At 34.9% G+C, this 16,759-nt stretch overlaps 1 protein-coding gene across 1 annotated transcript in view; it reads right to left on the bottom strand.

Annotated features, from left to right (window-relative positions):
* The window catches only part of IL1RAPL1 (interleukin 1 receptor accessory protein like 1), a 1,385,702-nt gene that overhangs the window by 1,138,679 nt on the left and 230,264 nt on the right, over nt 1–16,759 (bottom strand). Inside the window, exon 2 of the mRNA XM_043458964.1 lies at nt 14,697–14,802. Coding sequence (XP_043314899.1) covers nt 14,697–14,778 — 82 coding nt within the window. The 5' untranslated portion in view covers nt 14,779–14,802. The remainder of the gene's footprint in view (nt 1–14,696; nt 14,803–16,759) is intronic.

Below are 16,759 nucleotides of genomic sequence, written 5' to 3' on the forward strand. Positions count from 1 at the left end.
CCCTACCCTGTTCTCTGAGCTGCCTCTTCCTTGGGACTGCCCTCCTCCCTTTCACCTAATGGTGAATTTTCCTCTGGAATTGTCAAGCATCACTAGATTTGTAGAAGAGACAATCTGAGGGTACTTTCTGGAAAACCTTCCAATTACGTCTAAGGAAGTGTCGATATGATTCTGTTTTTATTTTTTCATTTATTAAACTCAACTCTGTTTTCATTTATTAAACTCAATATTATAAACCATAAATCAAATTCACAATGATAAGAGAATGAATGGCATGCATCTATAAAGTTTAAGTATTCTTCCTCAATTATACAAAGCCTGACTTCTTCCAGCTAGGATGTTATGACGTCTGCATAATTTTCCCAGTTTCAGAGAAGTCTATTTTTTAAGTCATGAAGGAACAGATTTGGAGAAACATAAACAACATAAAACTAAAACCAATAATGTAATCAAAAATTAAAATAACCACACAGATAAAATTCATTATATGCAAGTTTCTATGTGAGGCATCAATTCAGCCAAGCATATGTTCTTGTCTAATTCAGAATATGTCAACAAGGTAATCACTCAAGTGGTGATCATAGGAAAGAAAATGTGATAAATATGATTCTGTACCTGCCAGATGTGATTCAGAACACAAACATTAAACTGGAACAGAGTGCAGTATCACATGCGGGTAAAGCACAAGGGCTACAAGGTCATTAATAGTTTACTAATCCCATATTAAGTCAACAGAATGGATGTAGATTTAGGAGCAATCTGCAGAAGTTGAGAAGGGTTTCCATATGAACCCAAAACCTGAACCTTACCACTAAAGAATAGCTAAGTTAAACTTGAAAAAGTTCCCCTTAAAAATACTAAATACTGAAAGAAAGGATGGACTCTCAAAAAATTAAAAAACAAGCAAACCAAAGAGCCAAAGAAGCAAAATGGTTGTTGTATCAACCCCATGCATGCTATGGAATGAGACCCTCTTCAATTAGCTTCTGGAGACTGTCTCATCTCAGACAATTAGAGCTAGTTGCACAAAAATTGTCTCATTCAGAACATGCTTTGAGAGGGCTTACAAGATCCCAACGGAGCTTCCAAACTTGTTTTGTTTTCCTAATTGAAAACTTAGAAGGTAATAACCTCCTCTCAATTCAGAGAAATCTGGAAACCCTAGGATACAAAGCAGTTTCCAAAGAAATTTAAAATAAAATCATGTATCATTAAAAATTGAACAAAACAAACCAAGCATGTCTCCCAAAGAAGCAAAAACACGCCTTTGAAACAAACAGTAAGTCACCACTGTTCATTGCAGAGCGGCATGTCAGTTTCAGAGTCGCAGAATGAATGTGCAAGTTGCCAAATTGAACTAATTCATGTTCTGAATTAAAATAAAACACCCTCAATGTCGTAGGCCACTCTTGTGGCCCAGCATTTCTAGGGTTTGCTTTGATCTGTTGTGGGACACATGGAGGCATCAAACAGCTGCTTTGGCCCACGCTCTGCTCCTGGCAGCCACCTTTCCACACAGGATTCCTTTCTTGCATCTAGTCCTCCTTGATGGAGTGACCTACATATCCGCACATGTGGCCAAAACTCCAAGGATAAGAAGGAAGAAAAAACTGCACCCTTTTCATTACAAGGAAGTAACTGAAAAGCTGCTCTTTCGAGCAAAAGAAATACCACCTCGAGATCCACCTCCCCAGGTAGACTCAGTGCTTCTGGCTTCAGCTATTACAATTCCAGGAGGGAAGCATATGTGATAACCATGAATAGCCAGGTCATCCTAACAGCGAAAGAAAAAATATAAGTCTTCCTTTCTGGAGAAGTGTGAACTCTGATAAAACTATTGATTTCATGTAGGTTAAATTCATTCAGATGCTCATGTAACAATTGGTCACAGAATGCTATGAGCAAGGACCTGGGTAACGGCTTGTAAAAGTTATGAAGTTGAATGATATAGATATCATCCTTCAAGGAACTTCCCATATTGGAGAAAAGTTACAACACGCACATACACTGGCATGGGAAAATAGACTGCTGTGATGAGATTCCATCTATGTGCTTAAATCCAGCAATCAGATACAAATATGTATTGAGCACTAATTTTGCAATGACTCTTTAAGCCCAGTGATTCTAAAAGACATATACTTAAACATGTATAAGATATTCTTGCACTCAATGAGCTTATACTATTTAGTTGGGTAAATAAAACACAGATGTTAAAAAGCATGGCAATCACATATCCTGGTCATTTTTGAATCCGCAGCACCTGGCACATAGTGGTTCTTTGATAAATTATGTGTTTTGTGAATGAATAGGTAACTGTGTGTATATTTGCACATATACATGTGTGCATGTCAGTGTATGTGTACATGCATGTAGGTATGCCTATGTCAGATGTTATACTGTATTTTAAAAGAAGGCTGACACCTTTAAAAATGCCCCTCCTTTGTGTTCATTTGAGGTATTTCAATGAAAACGGGCAAAGGAAGACTCACTGATACAATTCTCCACTTGAGACACACATGATAGAATAACGTTGAAAGAACTCTAAAGAGGGAATAGTGACTTTAGAAAGATGCTCTCTACATGTGAGATCTACTACAAGAGAGGGGTTTAGCTCCAAAATGGGGTTTTCATGTCAAATGTGGAGTGAGCCAGTCTGAACCCCAAACACAAAATGTACATCCTATTGAAAACTTGTGTATTTGTCCGGTAATAATACAGATTAGAAATACAAAATAAGCTATTAATCCTCAACAGAATTTTAAACCTAATAAAAACAACTGGCATCACCTTCCACCTCTCCTTCTCTCCACTGCCATTGGTTTTTATTAATTCTGTATCAGCAATCAAACCCATCTTTTCCTTCCTATTCCTATTGTTATCATCTCAATTCATGACTTTCTCACCTGGACTATTGGCCCCATTTTCCCACTTTCTGGTCTCAGAGCTCTTTCTGGTCAGGCCAATCCTGTTATACACCTATTTAAATTTCTTCGGTAGTTCCCAATTTCCTATAAGATAATATTCACATTTCTTGTCATGCCATTCAAAATCCTTTGTGATATGGCTTTATCTTTCTCCACCTCTCCTGACATACTCCCTCCTTCCTTCACCCATACTGTGCCCAAATGTACATGTATTCCAACCATAGTAAACTCTTTCATGTAAAAACTACTCTAGTGTACTTCTGTGACAGAGAAAATAATGGTCCCCAAAGGTTGCCATGTCCTAATTCTTGGAACCTGTGAATGTGTTAGCTTGTATGGCAAAGGGGACTTTGCAGATGTGATTAAGGAACTTGATATGAAGATTTCTTTTTTTTACTAACCATATAGACCCTAAATGTAATCACAAAGAGACAAAGAAGAGAGTCAGAACTAGAGGAGATATGACAACAGAAGTAGAGGTCAGAGAGAGAGCTTGGAAGATGCTATGCCATGGGACTTGAGATCCAGAAGGAGCCACAAGTCAAGGAATGCTGAGAGCATCCAGAAGCTTGAGAAGGCAAGGAGGGGGCGTGTACCCTGGAGCTTCCAGCAGGAATGCAGCCTTGCTGATCACCCTGATTGATTTTAGGATTTCTGCCCTCCAGGACTGTAAGATAATAGATTTGTTTTGTTTCAAGCCACTAAGTTTGTGGTAATTTTTACAACATACGGAACTAATACACTATACTTGTAGGTCTCATATCACTTATTTTTTACAAGATCTTTAACAATAGAGATGGAAAAGGGTTCTTGTTTTTTAATCCCCTGAAGAATTTAAATTGCTTGTTTATAGTATGCTTTGTTTGAAAACTATTTGCTAAGTATAAAAGAGTAACTATAACTGAGTAGTGAATATGAAAGGACAATGCCTATAGCACTACCAAAGTTATGTTACATGGATTTTATAATGTGAAAAAGCATTCAGCTACAAAAATAAGCACTCCATATACTTCCAAAACCATAATCATCAAAGTTATGGGGAAATTGTATCACAATTTTCAGAATACAATTCATAAATGTGGAAAACAAAGTGACCAAGCCTAACAAAGATAAAACATTTCACATTCTTTTACTATAACTTCCTATAATTTTGTTTTTTAAATAAGGAATCCAAAAGTCAAATTCTACAGTTATCTAAACATTTTAACCTCGTTCATACCCAGGCACACCTGATGTCACTCAATGTTATTTAGCACACAGTAGGAACTCAATAAACGTTTGTTAACAACTCTATGAAGAACCTATTTCTCTGTCCTTTGGGAAGATGAAGGGGCTTCAGCATTAGGTCAGAAATGCATAAAATCCTAAAAGAAACTAATAAGCAAATATAGCTGTGCATGTCATATATAAATACTCATAACTGAAAACAGAGATTCTTTTCAAAGTTTTTTAGTATGTTAGTACTTGTGTATGTGTTTGGAAATATATTTATAAAAGCCAACGTTCTTTGGAAATTTTTAAAAATACAAACATTGCCAACCAAGAAAGTCCTTTCAAGTTGAACCCCATTCTTTCGGGATATGCAGGTAAGAGCCATTGTTTTTTCAAGTTAACTTTGCCTCATGACTAGTGCTTTATTTTAGCTTGACCATTCTTGGACCCCTCTACCTCCTATTCCAGGTCCAGCCCCCTAGACCAGCAGGAAAATCTAAGTAGCTTATTGTACATTCATCCTTCCATGTTCTTCACTTTCATACTTCTACCAGCAGCTATTATTTAGTGAATAAATGAAAAAAATCTTTATTGACTTGTCTTCTTTTGATACTTGAATCATTATAATAACAAGACCTTAATGACAGCAACATATTTTTTAATAATTAAAAAAATACTTTATAATATGAATGTATTTGTCTACACAATTTGAACAGTGCTAATGCACAGCTACAAACTGACATGATGATTGCATTATTAAAAATAAAATTTTTGGTCTCCTTAAAAAATCTCAGTGAAAATTTCTATGTAAAAAAATCTCCCCAAAAGAACAGAAATCTATGCATTTTTTAGAATGTAAGGCAATAAATTGAAGACAATAAATGTTTGGAAAATATTATGGTCAATTAAAATAGTTTCTGAGCAATAATTCATTAAAAGTTTTCTTCCCATGTTTATTTTCTGTTTTTTTTTTTTTTTCTGTGATTTATTACTGAATTTCCACCAACTCTGAAAAGCCACCAGATGGCATCGGAGAGTTCAATTACTTTATAGGACATCTTTATAGGAAAAACTGGAAGAATCTTCAAGCTGAAGTTGTCCTTTTTTTTTTCTAATATGAAAATATATTGAGGAAAAACATATTAATTTATTAGAATATTAAGCCTTTTCTTATCACTGAGAAAATTTTATCATTTACAACATATTTTTCTCATATCCGGGATACAAAGTAACTGGAACAGGCTTTTAGAAATAAAAGTAAAATACCAATGATAGAACATAACTGAAATCAAGGCAGCAATACAAATTGGAAAATATTTTAAGGACATACTGAAGCGACTTAGCAGAAGCAGTAAAATATAACTGAGTATTGAATAGTGTTTAGGATACCTGCAAGAGCCTTACACATACTTTTTCAAGAAATCTTTATATACAACCCTCAGAGATTTTAAATTTTACCAAAGTTATTCACTATCATTGCCTTAAGGCAACATTTTCCATGCAAGGCAGCACTCTAGATGTCTTAAGAGACTACAATTCTACAAAAGGAAATTTGCCGTAAATAAGCAAAAATAAGCTAAAACATAGCTTAGTATTTTGAACTGCCAAACCTAATTTCACTTAGACACATCACCACCTGCTAGGGAAAGTACCTTATTTTTTACTTGAGCTTTCTAACTATATAGAATGTGCTTTTTAATAAGACAAACAAAAATCATAATTTTTCCCTAACTGAAAGTCTGTTTTAAACTGATAACACCCTCTGCTATGCAGCCTTAGGGAAAGTGTGTAGGATCAAGCTAAATGCAGCCTCCTCCCATGGGCCTCAAAACACTCTGACTACAAACTCTGCCCATCTAAATTTGTTTGATCAATGTGCAAAAATGTAAAATATGTTACAGAAAAAAGGTACCATTTTATGTACTGAGTATTCCTTCAAGCTGTTCAATAAGTGCTTGTGAAAGGAACAAAATAACAAACTTCTATTTCCACTGATGATGTTGCAGTTCAGAACTTTTACATCATGAAAAAGGAAACTGAGGTTCTATAAGGTTCAATGACTTGTCCTCCATCAATCAAGGCTTACTAGTGGTTGGATTGAAATCCAAGTTTAGGTTGCAACTCTATAGGCTTCATAATATTCACCAGACCAACCTAAACCACTTCTATAAAAATAACACAAAGTATGTGTTTTCTTAGTGATCACTGCTGTAGACAAAGCTGGCATGTCAAGATTAGTTATTTGTGGAAATGTTCTATAATAGTCAACATGAAGATTAACCATGGAAAATTTTAATACACTTGTAAGCTATTTTCCTACCTGTCTGTATGAAATAAGGGAATGAAAATTAAAGCAGTATTACCCTACATTCAGGAAATTAGTCTATGCAAACATATTTGATATCTAGGTCAAAAACTTTTTGATTGGAGAAAAGTTGATCCTTTCTATAGTACAATAATTCTTATTATCATAAAGATCTTGGTCTTATTATCATGACCAAGAGCTTTATACTTGTTTTACCTAAATAGAAAAAATAATAAGAGTAATAATTTCTAAGGGTTAAACAAAAATAAACAGCCCTTATACTATTTTCTATAACATTCACATACTTTTTTAATCTGACACCTTTCAGATCCCAAGATAAGATCATCCTGCATTATCCAAAAAGAACCTAAATCTAACAACAAGTGTCCTTACAAAAGAAAGAGAGAGGGAGACTAGAGATCTAGAAGGGGCAGCCATGTAAAGATGGAGGCAGAGACTGGAATGATGCAGATGAAAAAGGAGCCACCAGAAGATGGAAGAGGCACGGAAGGATTCTCCTATAGAGTCTTCCCAGGGAATGTGGCCTTGTTAAGACCTTGATTTTGGACTTCTGGCCTCCAGAGCTGGGAAAATAGATTTCTGTTGTTTTAAGTCCCCCAGTTTACGGTAATTTGTTACAGCGGCTACGGGAAACTAATACAACTCCAGATGAACCAACCCATCAGCTTATTGGTTCCAGTGACTGCCACAGCTCATATGCTCCAGACTGAACTCACTTTATCTCCTATCCCTGAAAAAACCAGTCCTTGCCCCTCTCTCTGTAATTGATGACACTGTCAACATAACCTCTCCTCAAGTGATTTCACAATTCAACTCTGAACGTTCACTTGATCCCATTTATTCTTCTGCAGAAACATGTTTTCAGTTCCTATGACTGTTTCTCAGACCCTCAGTATGGTGGAATATCATTTTTATTAAGGCCCTAACTGTTCACTCTGGAATCCCACTACAGCCTTTCCTACAGGGACCACTGTCTGTCCCCAAACAGATCTGACCATGTCACTCTCACATGTGGCTCCTTAGAGCTTGACCCTCTGTGTTTCCTCCACTGTAACGGCAGCTTTACTGATGGACCATATAGCACTATTCCATGTACATCAAGGAGTTTCAGCTTTATGGTGTATAGAAGACACCACAATAAATAGGATCAGCAAATCAGAGACCCAACCTCAAAGATCAAATTTTCTACTAAAGGGACCTGCAAAGTAATTAGCCAAATTAGCTAATTAGTTTTAGCTCAGCCAAAACTTTTCGTTTCTAGACAATAAATCCAAAATCCCTTATAGAACACATGAAACCCTTCACACTCTACGGCCCATCTACTTTCTGGGCTTCATCTTGTCACAAGGACCTATCAACAGTTCCCTTTACTTAAGTTAAGTGGTCCTTCCAAGTTTCTGTTCTTTGGAAACCTTTAATATGATTGATGGCCCTGCAATCTTCCTATTGCAGAATTATTTTCTCCACCTCTTTTTTTTTCAAATGTTCCACATCTAGTCACCAAGCTCAATGGGTTCTAACTTTAATGTTACTTTCTCTTTGTCTTCCCTGTTCTCCCTGCTGTTATGTTGAGTCAGGAAAGCATTTTTGTGTCAAACATTTTTGGTCAAAAAGAAAGCAGACTTTTAGGATTCCACAAAGGAAAAGGGGTTATTTCTGAAAGTGTATTTGTGGGATGCATGTGATTCTTAAAAGTTATCAAGATCCAAAGCTTCACTAGAGTCTGTTTCTTCTTTCTTCTTCCCAGCCTTCCTTTCTCTTTCTTTCTCCTGTTTTCTTTTTCCTTCTCCTCCCTTTCTCCCCAGCTCCTCTTTATCACAGACCACAGATCACATTTTCCCCTCAGCAAAAAGTTTCAACTTCTCTTTTTTATCACCCCCAATCCCATCTAAATCCTGAAAGACCATCCTCTCTCTAATCTCCAGTCCAAGTCCAATAGATGTGTTTGATAGACTCAGAAAATCATCAGTTGTGGTAGAGAGAATAATGCACTCACCTTCCCAAAGATGTCCATATCCTAATCCCTGGAACATGTAACTATGTTATATCACATGGCAAATGGGGCTTTGCAGATTTGATTAAACTAAGAATCTTGAGATGAAGAGTTTATCTAGGCCAGTCCAATGTAATCGCAAGGGCCCTTCTAAGGGAAAGAGGGGGGCAAGAGAGTTAGAGTCAGAGAAGGAGATGTCATGTCTGAAGTAGAGATTGGAGTGATGGGGGACCATGAGGCAAGAAATGCAAGAAGTCATTAGAAGCTGTAAACAACACTGAAACAGATTTTCCCCTAGAATCTGCACAAAGAACTCAGCCTTACCAATCTATTTCAGACATTTGACCTCCAGAACTGTAAGATGATAGACTTGTGTGGCCATAAGCCACTCAATTTTTAGTAATTTGTTAAAGCAGCAACTGGATACTAACACAACAGTGTCCCTAATTTCCAGGTCACCTCATGGGATCACCCTCAAGCCTACAGTAGACTGTCCATTGATCAGGAGTTGATCCTCTGGTCCAGCAGTAGTTACCCCTGTGCTGCCTCTAGAATTAACATCACTTTCATAACATGATTTAAAATGCCTAGCATTGACGGACTCCTTACTGTTGCTCCCTAAATAGAAAAATATACCTTTTATTATCCCCATGATACACTGCTATACTGCTATATTTATTAATTTGCAATATTCCCCTCCCAACTGAAATCCTACTCAACTTGCAAGATTCATCCCTATTGACTTGTGTCTTCCCCATGTAAATTCACCACAAACCAGGCATAAGTCTCCACGATGAACGTTAATCTACACCAACACTATGTGAAATTGTATTGACAATTAAAACTGAACAAATAAGTTTATGGTGAAATTCTTAGGTATATCACATGATTATTAAACACAGTTACTAGATAAATTTTATTCATGTGGCATGTGTAGGGTCCATTTGTTTGTTAGATTTATTCTGATTAAAGACATTTCAAATGAATATCAAAATTATTCTAGATCTAACTTCAAATTTTATTTTTAAAAATGAGATAAATAGAAGAGCAGGATTTTTTCCCAATAAAAAGTAAAGTGCACTTTTTTTTCACTTCAAAAAGGAAAGAAACAAAGCCTCAGAAGTTTGGTCTTACAAATTATACCAAAGGAAAAAAGAGAAACGTTTCATCCTTTTTGACATGTTTGACAAACTGGGAATAAACACTTGGTAACATAATAAAAGGCAGATGCTGGGGGGGCTAGGTTGTCTCTTAATCATGTGAAATTAAGCTCACTGACATCCAGGAATGCCCAAGAGAGCTGATGCACATAAATCACATTGGTATGAGATGGAAGCACCCCACTAGACTTTCTTACTCTTCTTCAGTTAAATCTCACGTTCCTTACACAGTAGCATAATTTCTTTAACCTGAAGAAATGATGATCCAAAAATAACAAACACAAAGGTTAGAACCTAAACTGTGTCACTGGTTATTTAACTACCCTTATCTTTTATATTTGGGATTTGAGTTACGAGTCTGAGAAACCCTCAAGAGATTTGTTTTCCTCTTGCTGCCAGAAAGAACTGCATCTAAAACTGCATTTTACATAAACAAGTGGCCATTGTCAATTTCTAGAATGAAGAGAAGATCAACCCCCTGTGGTAATAGCTGGCAGCTTTAGGTAGCTTTAACGTATCTTAAATATTTTCTAGAATAATATGTAATCATTGGTTTATATATTATAGTCACTTCCATTTCTCCATCTGGTCTAATAATTGTGAATACCTTTTTTTGTATACTAAAGTCACTGGCTTACATTTCATTAATCAGTAATCATGAACTACACCCTTTTTCATGGTGGTCTATATTGAACAATACCATTAAAATCAAAACATTTGCATGATGGCAATATTTCTTTAAAGCAGCACTAAGTATAATAAAATTTCAGTATGATAATATTTAAAGAATCATTTTCCTGTCCTTCTAACAGATTTTGAACTACATATCAATAATGTAAAGACTCATGATTTGCAAAAGTTTATTGTCTTCATATAAACCCTCTATCTTAGATATTGCTTATTCTGAGTTTTCCCTTTTTGCTTCAGTGGTCTCATGTTATACATTGTACTAATAAAGACATTTAAGAAAAAAAATGTTCTATTTTAAAAAGAACATTTTTTTTCTTAAATGTCTTTATTTTACCTTTATTTTTCTAATAGATATAACCTAGCCTCAAAATTAAAGCCATTGATTGATTCATTCATTCATTCATTTATATAATCATTACTTCATTAAGACATTTCCTAGAACCCTGACTCTGAAACATTCACCATATTTGGCACTGTAGAGGTTATAAGCATATATAAATCATGGTTCTTGAGTTTGTCAGCTTATAGCCTAGAAATAGATATGAGAGCAGGGAGAAACAGACAAAAAGTCTAGACCTCTTTCTCTTTTCTAAGCTCTACATCCAGGTTCCTCTAGCTTCATTTCTCTCCAGTGTCCCAACTCAGGCCAAATCACAATTCACACTTTAGTTCCCAAAACTTGACATACTTTGTATGCATACATTATTTCTCTGCCCCTGAATTGTATTCCAAACTCTCCTAGTTACACAAAATAAAAATAAATATTTAAGAACAGCCATTATTAACAGAGGCCATACTATCTTCTTGGAATGACCTTGTAAAGACATAGAATTTCACAGACTTCGACCTCTCGAACAAAATAGTAATATTTTTATAGTTAAAAAGAAGTTCTACCAAGACACAATGAAATATTCAAAATAGATTTGCAAATACACTAATAAAGAAAATGGAGGGAGAGAGGAGAGAGAGAGAGAAAGAAATAAACCAATGAGAATATTAAGTTAACCTTTCTAAACTGGTTGAAATACAAAGACCCTCCAAGCAAGCATCTGATTTCCATGTGGTTTCTGTACACAATTCTACAAATGACAGCTACTCAAATGTTTACTTACTGAATTGCTAACAACACTTCACACACTTGAAAAGGATGGGTAATATTGATAGTTTTTGCCTCTTTCTTCAAGTGCCGCTTATAAAAACTAAACCCAAAGCAAAAAATTGTTCCAAGAGAAAAATCTAATGTGTAAAAAAGGCTCTTTGCTCTCATAGATGTCAAAGGCCTTGATTCTAAATATATGCAAAACTTTAGAACATTATCTGAGAGACCAGACCCAATCCTTGACTGTATCATATGTGTACATGAAGTGATAATTAAAATAAAACAAAACATTACAAAGTAAAAATTTTAGTGTTTCAATCAAGAATGTTAGAATAATATAACTGCTTTTTTATATTTAATTTGTTCTTTAAATTACTAGCAATGGGGGTGTAAGCAAATGTGATAAAAATAATACATCTCCAGCTTGGGTATGAAGAGCTCCTATTGCTTTCAAATTAGTTCTGTTAATGAGAAGCAAATACTTACTTCTAAATTTTTATGGAATGACCATATGTGTTTACCTAAAGTAAACACCATACACAATTAACATCCCATAAAAACTCAACATCACTGTGGGTATCATAATCATACTTAATATATTCTTGGTTATTAAAATATCTAGTTTTGCTTTTCTAATGGTCACAATGGATTAAAAATAATATTCTAGCAAAAGGCACGTGAAAAGCACTGGCTTTGGAGTCATGATTATGGAACTTGCAAAGGTTGACAAAACTGAAATAGAAAAGAGAATTAAATGATAAGAAAAAAGAACAAGGATAAGGAGCCTTTCTTGGTTGGTTAATGTGTGAGATCAAACATCAAAAACTGATTTTTATTTCCTGGCCTTGGTACTTCTGGCTTTACAGGTTGGGCTGGGTGTGAAGATCAAGCCATTAATCTTTGAAGAAGATGCCAAGTGCACTCCTCTTCTACTTGATCTATGGAGATCAGTAATGCTGCTCTTCAGAAAGCTACATATCTGCTTCCTTCAATAAAGGTGCCATGGAAACAGGCATCAGTTGAAATGTGTGCAAGCTATGAAAGTCTATGGGTAAAGCAACAGTATCTAAATTATACTTAATATAAAAAAATCAAACAAATAAACTTCCAAACAGTGAGATCTTAACACAGATACTGGGGGGAGCCAACTTCATTCATATTATACAGAAAAGTAAAGAAATCAAACATGCCACTAAATCTCAGTACCTGCCCTGTCATTTTGACATTACTATACAGAAAACACATTCAGTTTCAGAGGTATTAAAAAGCTAAGTGACAATAATATTCGTAAACAGAAGAGAACAAAGTCTGAGAACGTTTGCCAAACTTAGGACAGCATTTTATTACCACCCTCTTAAAGTAATTAGATCATTAACATAAAAATTGAACTTGAGACAGGTCACTGAATTCTCTCAGGTCTCTGGAGCTGCAAGAGATATGAATTTTCCAACTGCCCCACATTTCTAGCTCTGCTCCCTTGCTTCTCAAACATACAAAGTTAAGCTCCAATTTAATAAACTTTTCCCAAAATTAGAATATAGAATGGACCTGTCACCACTATTTGATGATGGAAAAAAAAAATCACGCTTGCATTTTGACAAAGAAAACAGAGATATGACATACACAAAAACATTTTACATAATAAAAAATGATAACCAGAAAAATGAAGTTATTAAGACTCAAACACTATTTCCATTTTAGAGAGTTGCGTTTTGTTACAATACTTATACAGATGAGTGTTCTTCTATGTGACCAATACCTCAAAGATCCGTGTTAAGTGTTTTTAATGTAAATTGCTATTCTATAAAATATCACTGTCATAGAAATTGTCAGCTTTCATCACAGTTTACTTCCCCCTTCTACCAACTCTAACTTCCACGGGTACGCTCAACTTTCCTCGCACTTGGCAGACAAAGAAATCAACATATCTGCTATTTGCCAGTAATCCATTCAAATTTCAAAAGCTACTATATTACAATACTGCCCTATAATATTATAATTATAATATATTATAATATAATAATAGGGCTTTCTCTCATTCAAAAATATCCACCAAGAGGAACAGACAAAATAATGTGTAAACAAAGAAACACTAATTTTTTTCATACTGCCTACAACAGCTATACAACAACCAACAGTTCTAGAGCTAATAGGCCAAATTCCTTTAACTCTCAAGCCTGTGGTGTCATCCGCCTGCATATGCAGGAAGGACTCCCCAGACTTCCTCCCAAGCTGGGGCTCATAACAGCAGACTGCTCCCTATTTCCCTGGGATGTGGCCCTTTTCACTGTCGAATCAAATATGAGTTTGAAGTCTCTTAACCTAAGGGACCAAGAATGGTTGCCATGGCCCCATCTCATTCCTTTCATTCCTTCTCCTTTCTGAATTCCAAAGATATGCTTGTTTGTACAGTCCTTGATATCACAACACTCTGTAGCCTCTTACACACTTTCTCTTCTTTTTCCCACTGTCTCTCTAGAACTAACAGATAACACATTCTAGTGTCAGCAACTAAATACAATACATTCCATCCTTCATTGTACCGAAAAGTTAGAGCTTCAAAAATTCTGGAAAAAAAAAATTCTGTTGCCCCATGTAAAATGTGAATGTGGCAATATTATTATCAGTGATTTGTTAGATGTAATATAACTTCACACAGATAATAGCTATTTTTTCAATTGTCTCATACATTTTTCTAACTCCAAGAATCACAGTCAACTGAAAACCAAGATGTATGTTAACATCAAAGTTTTCCTTAAGTCTCAAGATTTTTCTATTTAGCAGCAGCTTTCATATTACTATTCTACTTCATCTCTGATATTTCCTACTTACATGTTAGGATGCTTCCCCATGACATTTTCTTTAATAACTTTGGGTTTTTTAAAAAAAGAAAAACTGCAAAATAAATCAGCAAAGAATCTGCCCTAACTATAGCTGACATCGAAATGGTGACAGTAAAAGTTAACATGAAAAAAAATTCACAATGATTCCATGCAAAAATTTAAATGACACTCTATAAAGAAAATTGAAAATCATACTATAAAATGAAATCAACCACAAACTCAATTCATTTCAATTCATAGTAGTTACCAAAATAAACCATGTCTTTTTCAACCTACTCCCACTTTTCTAATTCCCTGTAAGTTATGCTCCACTCATTTAAAGATAAATCTACAGTATTTCCACAATATGGATCCTGGATAATTTTCAACCTATTCACAAATGGTACATGTATAAACGTAACACCATCACTTTAAGCCACAATGAGAGAAAAGGAAGGAACACTACATACCAGAACCTCTTTTGGTCACTACCTTCAAACTCTGAGTAAAAGTAGCATATAAGAGAATCAAGTGAGGAATCGGAGCTTTCATCTTCCAGCTCTTAAAGGCTGTACCCTAAAGCAAAGATAAAGAAGAAAAACATACATTTTAAAAATATATAGCAATATTATATGATTTCTGTTAGGCTTTAATCATGTACAATCAGGGTAATGAATTTCACAAATGGAAAGAATGTGAGCAGGATTTGTATTCTATTTTCCCATATGTTGTGGGGTTCCTAAGTTAAATCAGAACCAGTAATACCAAAATTATGTTTCCATAGGCCCATTACAATATGTTAAAATCTTACACTCAACTAAGGTTTAGAATTTCTCTTTATTTAGAGAATTGAATAGTGTTTAAATAAGTGGAAACAATCCCTTCAAAAATATTATTTCATTAATAATTTATTTTCAACCAATAAATTACCTAACATTGACATTTTAAATGTTTCATGCTGCAGTAGAACATGGTTTTATTCAGTATCATTCTTTCCATTTGAGAAGAAATCATAAATTCTATGCCTCTAAAGATTTCATTATAATTTTTAAATTCTCTTTAAAAAAAAATCTTCATAAGATACTTCAAGAGAACTCTAAGACTTCATCTCTGTTCAAAAAAATATACTGTATATGAAAACTACCAGAAAATACATCATTTCTTCCTATCACAAGGCTCTCAGAGGGATACCAGAAGGAACACTAGCTTAGTGTTAGATTTCAAGAGGGGGGAATACTTCATGTGAAATTAACTGAAATGAACATTGTCTTCCTCAGAAAATCATCTCCCTTTTATTTTTGTATGAGACTGAGATAGTAGAGCTGCAAGACTGAATTTCAAAAAGGAGCAAGTTAGAACACAGTTCAACTATATTGTCAATCCATGACAGCCAAAGTTTTTTTGCAAGACAGTTGAGAACTGATCATCAGCCTTCAATCACTGTGACTTTATTAAGATGAGAAAGCTGAAATGGTGATTTGACAGTCACTTTTTTTTTCTTTTGCTCTCCTAAAACCTCAGAAACCTCTGAGCATTTTGAAATGATTAATTCATTCACATTAATAAAAGTCTGTTAAGACACATTTTAATTCACAAAACAAAATCAAAACCCATTCACTTGCTGTAAAATGTCACCATTATCATTTTAGTCAGAGTCAGGGAATTTTTCAAATAAGCACTGAGAATAAGCTATTTTAACTCCAGCTCCTATAAATGACGATAGCCCATTTCAGTTTTCTAACCAAGGACCTGGAGTTCCTATAAAGACATACATGAAACGTAGTCCAAAAAGCCAAATCATAAGACACATCTGAGGAACTGCCACATTAAAGTGCAAACCTGACTCAGGCATGCATTCCTAAAAACAGAATCCCATTTCCTAGCCACTGCAGTAACAGGAGCAGCAGGAAATCTTCAAGTTGATATCTTCAGCCTTCAGGTTAGCAGTGAGAATGAGTTCCTCTCTCAGTGTGAGTTTAATCAGCGCTGCCCAAGAAACTCCAGGAGCCAACTAGACACCATAAGACCTTCTAGCTTAACCACACTATTCCTTCACTCTTGTTCAAAATATTATTTCTTCACTCATTTCATTTCTAAAAGGCAAAACGGCTAGTTTATTATTCTATTTCTTTAAATTGGTTTGGAAAGCATCAATTTGGAAACATCAAGATCCTTAATTGAATCTTTCAAAACAGTTGTGAATTAGGGAAAACAAAAATGAATTATGGAGCATTTCACATATTCAACATCTTGGTCAATCTACAGTCATCATTACAAACTTCTTTAAGGCAATTTATTGCATTTCTATTGAAAGACAGATTAAATGAATCTAGTCATAGACATTCAAGCTTTGCTATACTCATTGCAGAATTAAAATTTCGACCCAGAAATTCCAATGCAAACTATATATAAACATTCACTGAGGTTCTCAGGTATTTTCTTATTGTTACATAGTAGCTCATGCTATCAGTGACCTAATTTCAAGAAGCTTCAGTTTCTAGATGAACGGACCTGAGATTGTTTGCCTGTTTTC

The sequence above is a fragment of the Cervus canadensis genome, chromosome X, assembly GCF_019320065.1.
Source record: "Cervus canadensis isolate Bull #8, Minnesota chromosome X, ASM1932006v1, whole genome shotgun sequence".
Taxonomy (NCBI): Eukaryota; Metazoa; Chordata; class Mammalia; order Artiodactyla; family Cervidae; genus Cervus; species Cervus canadensis.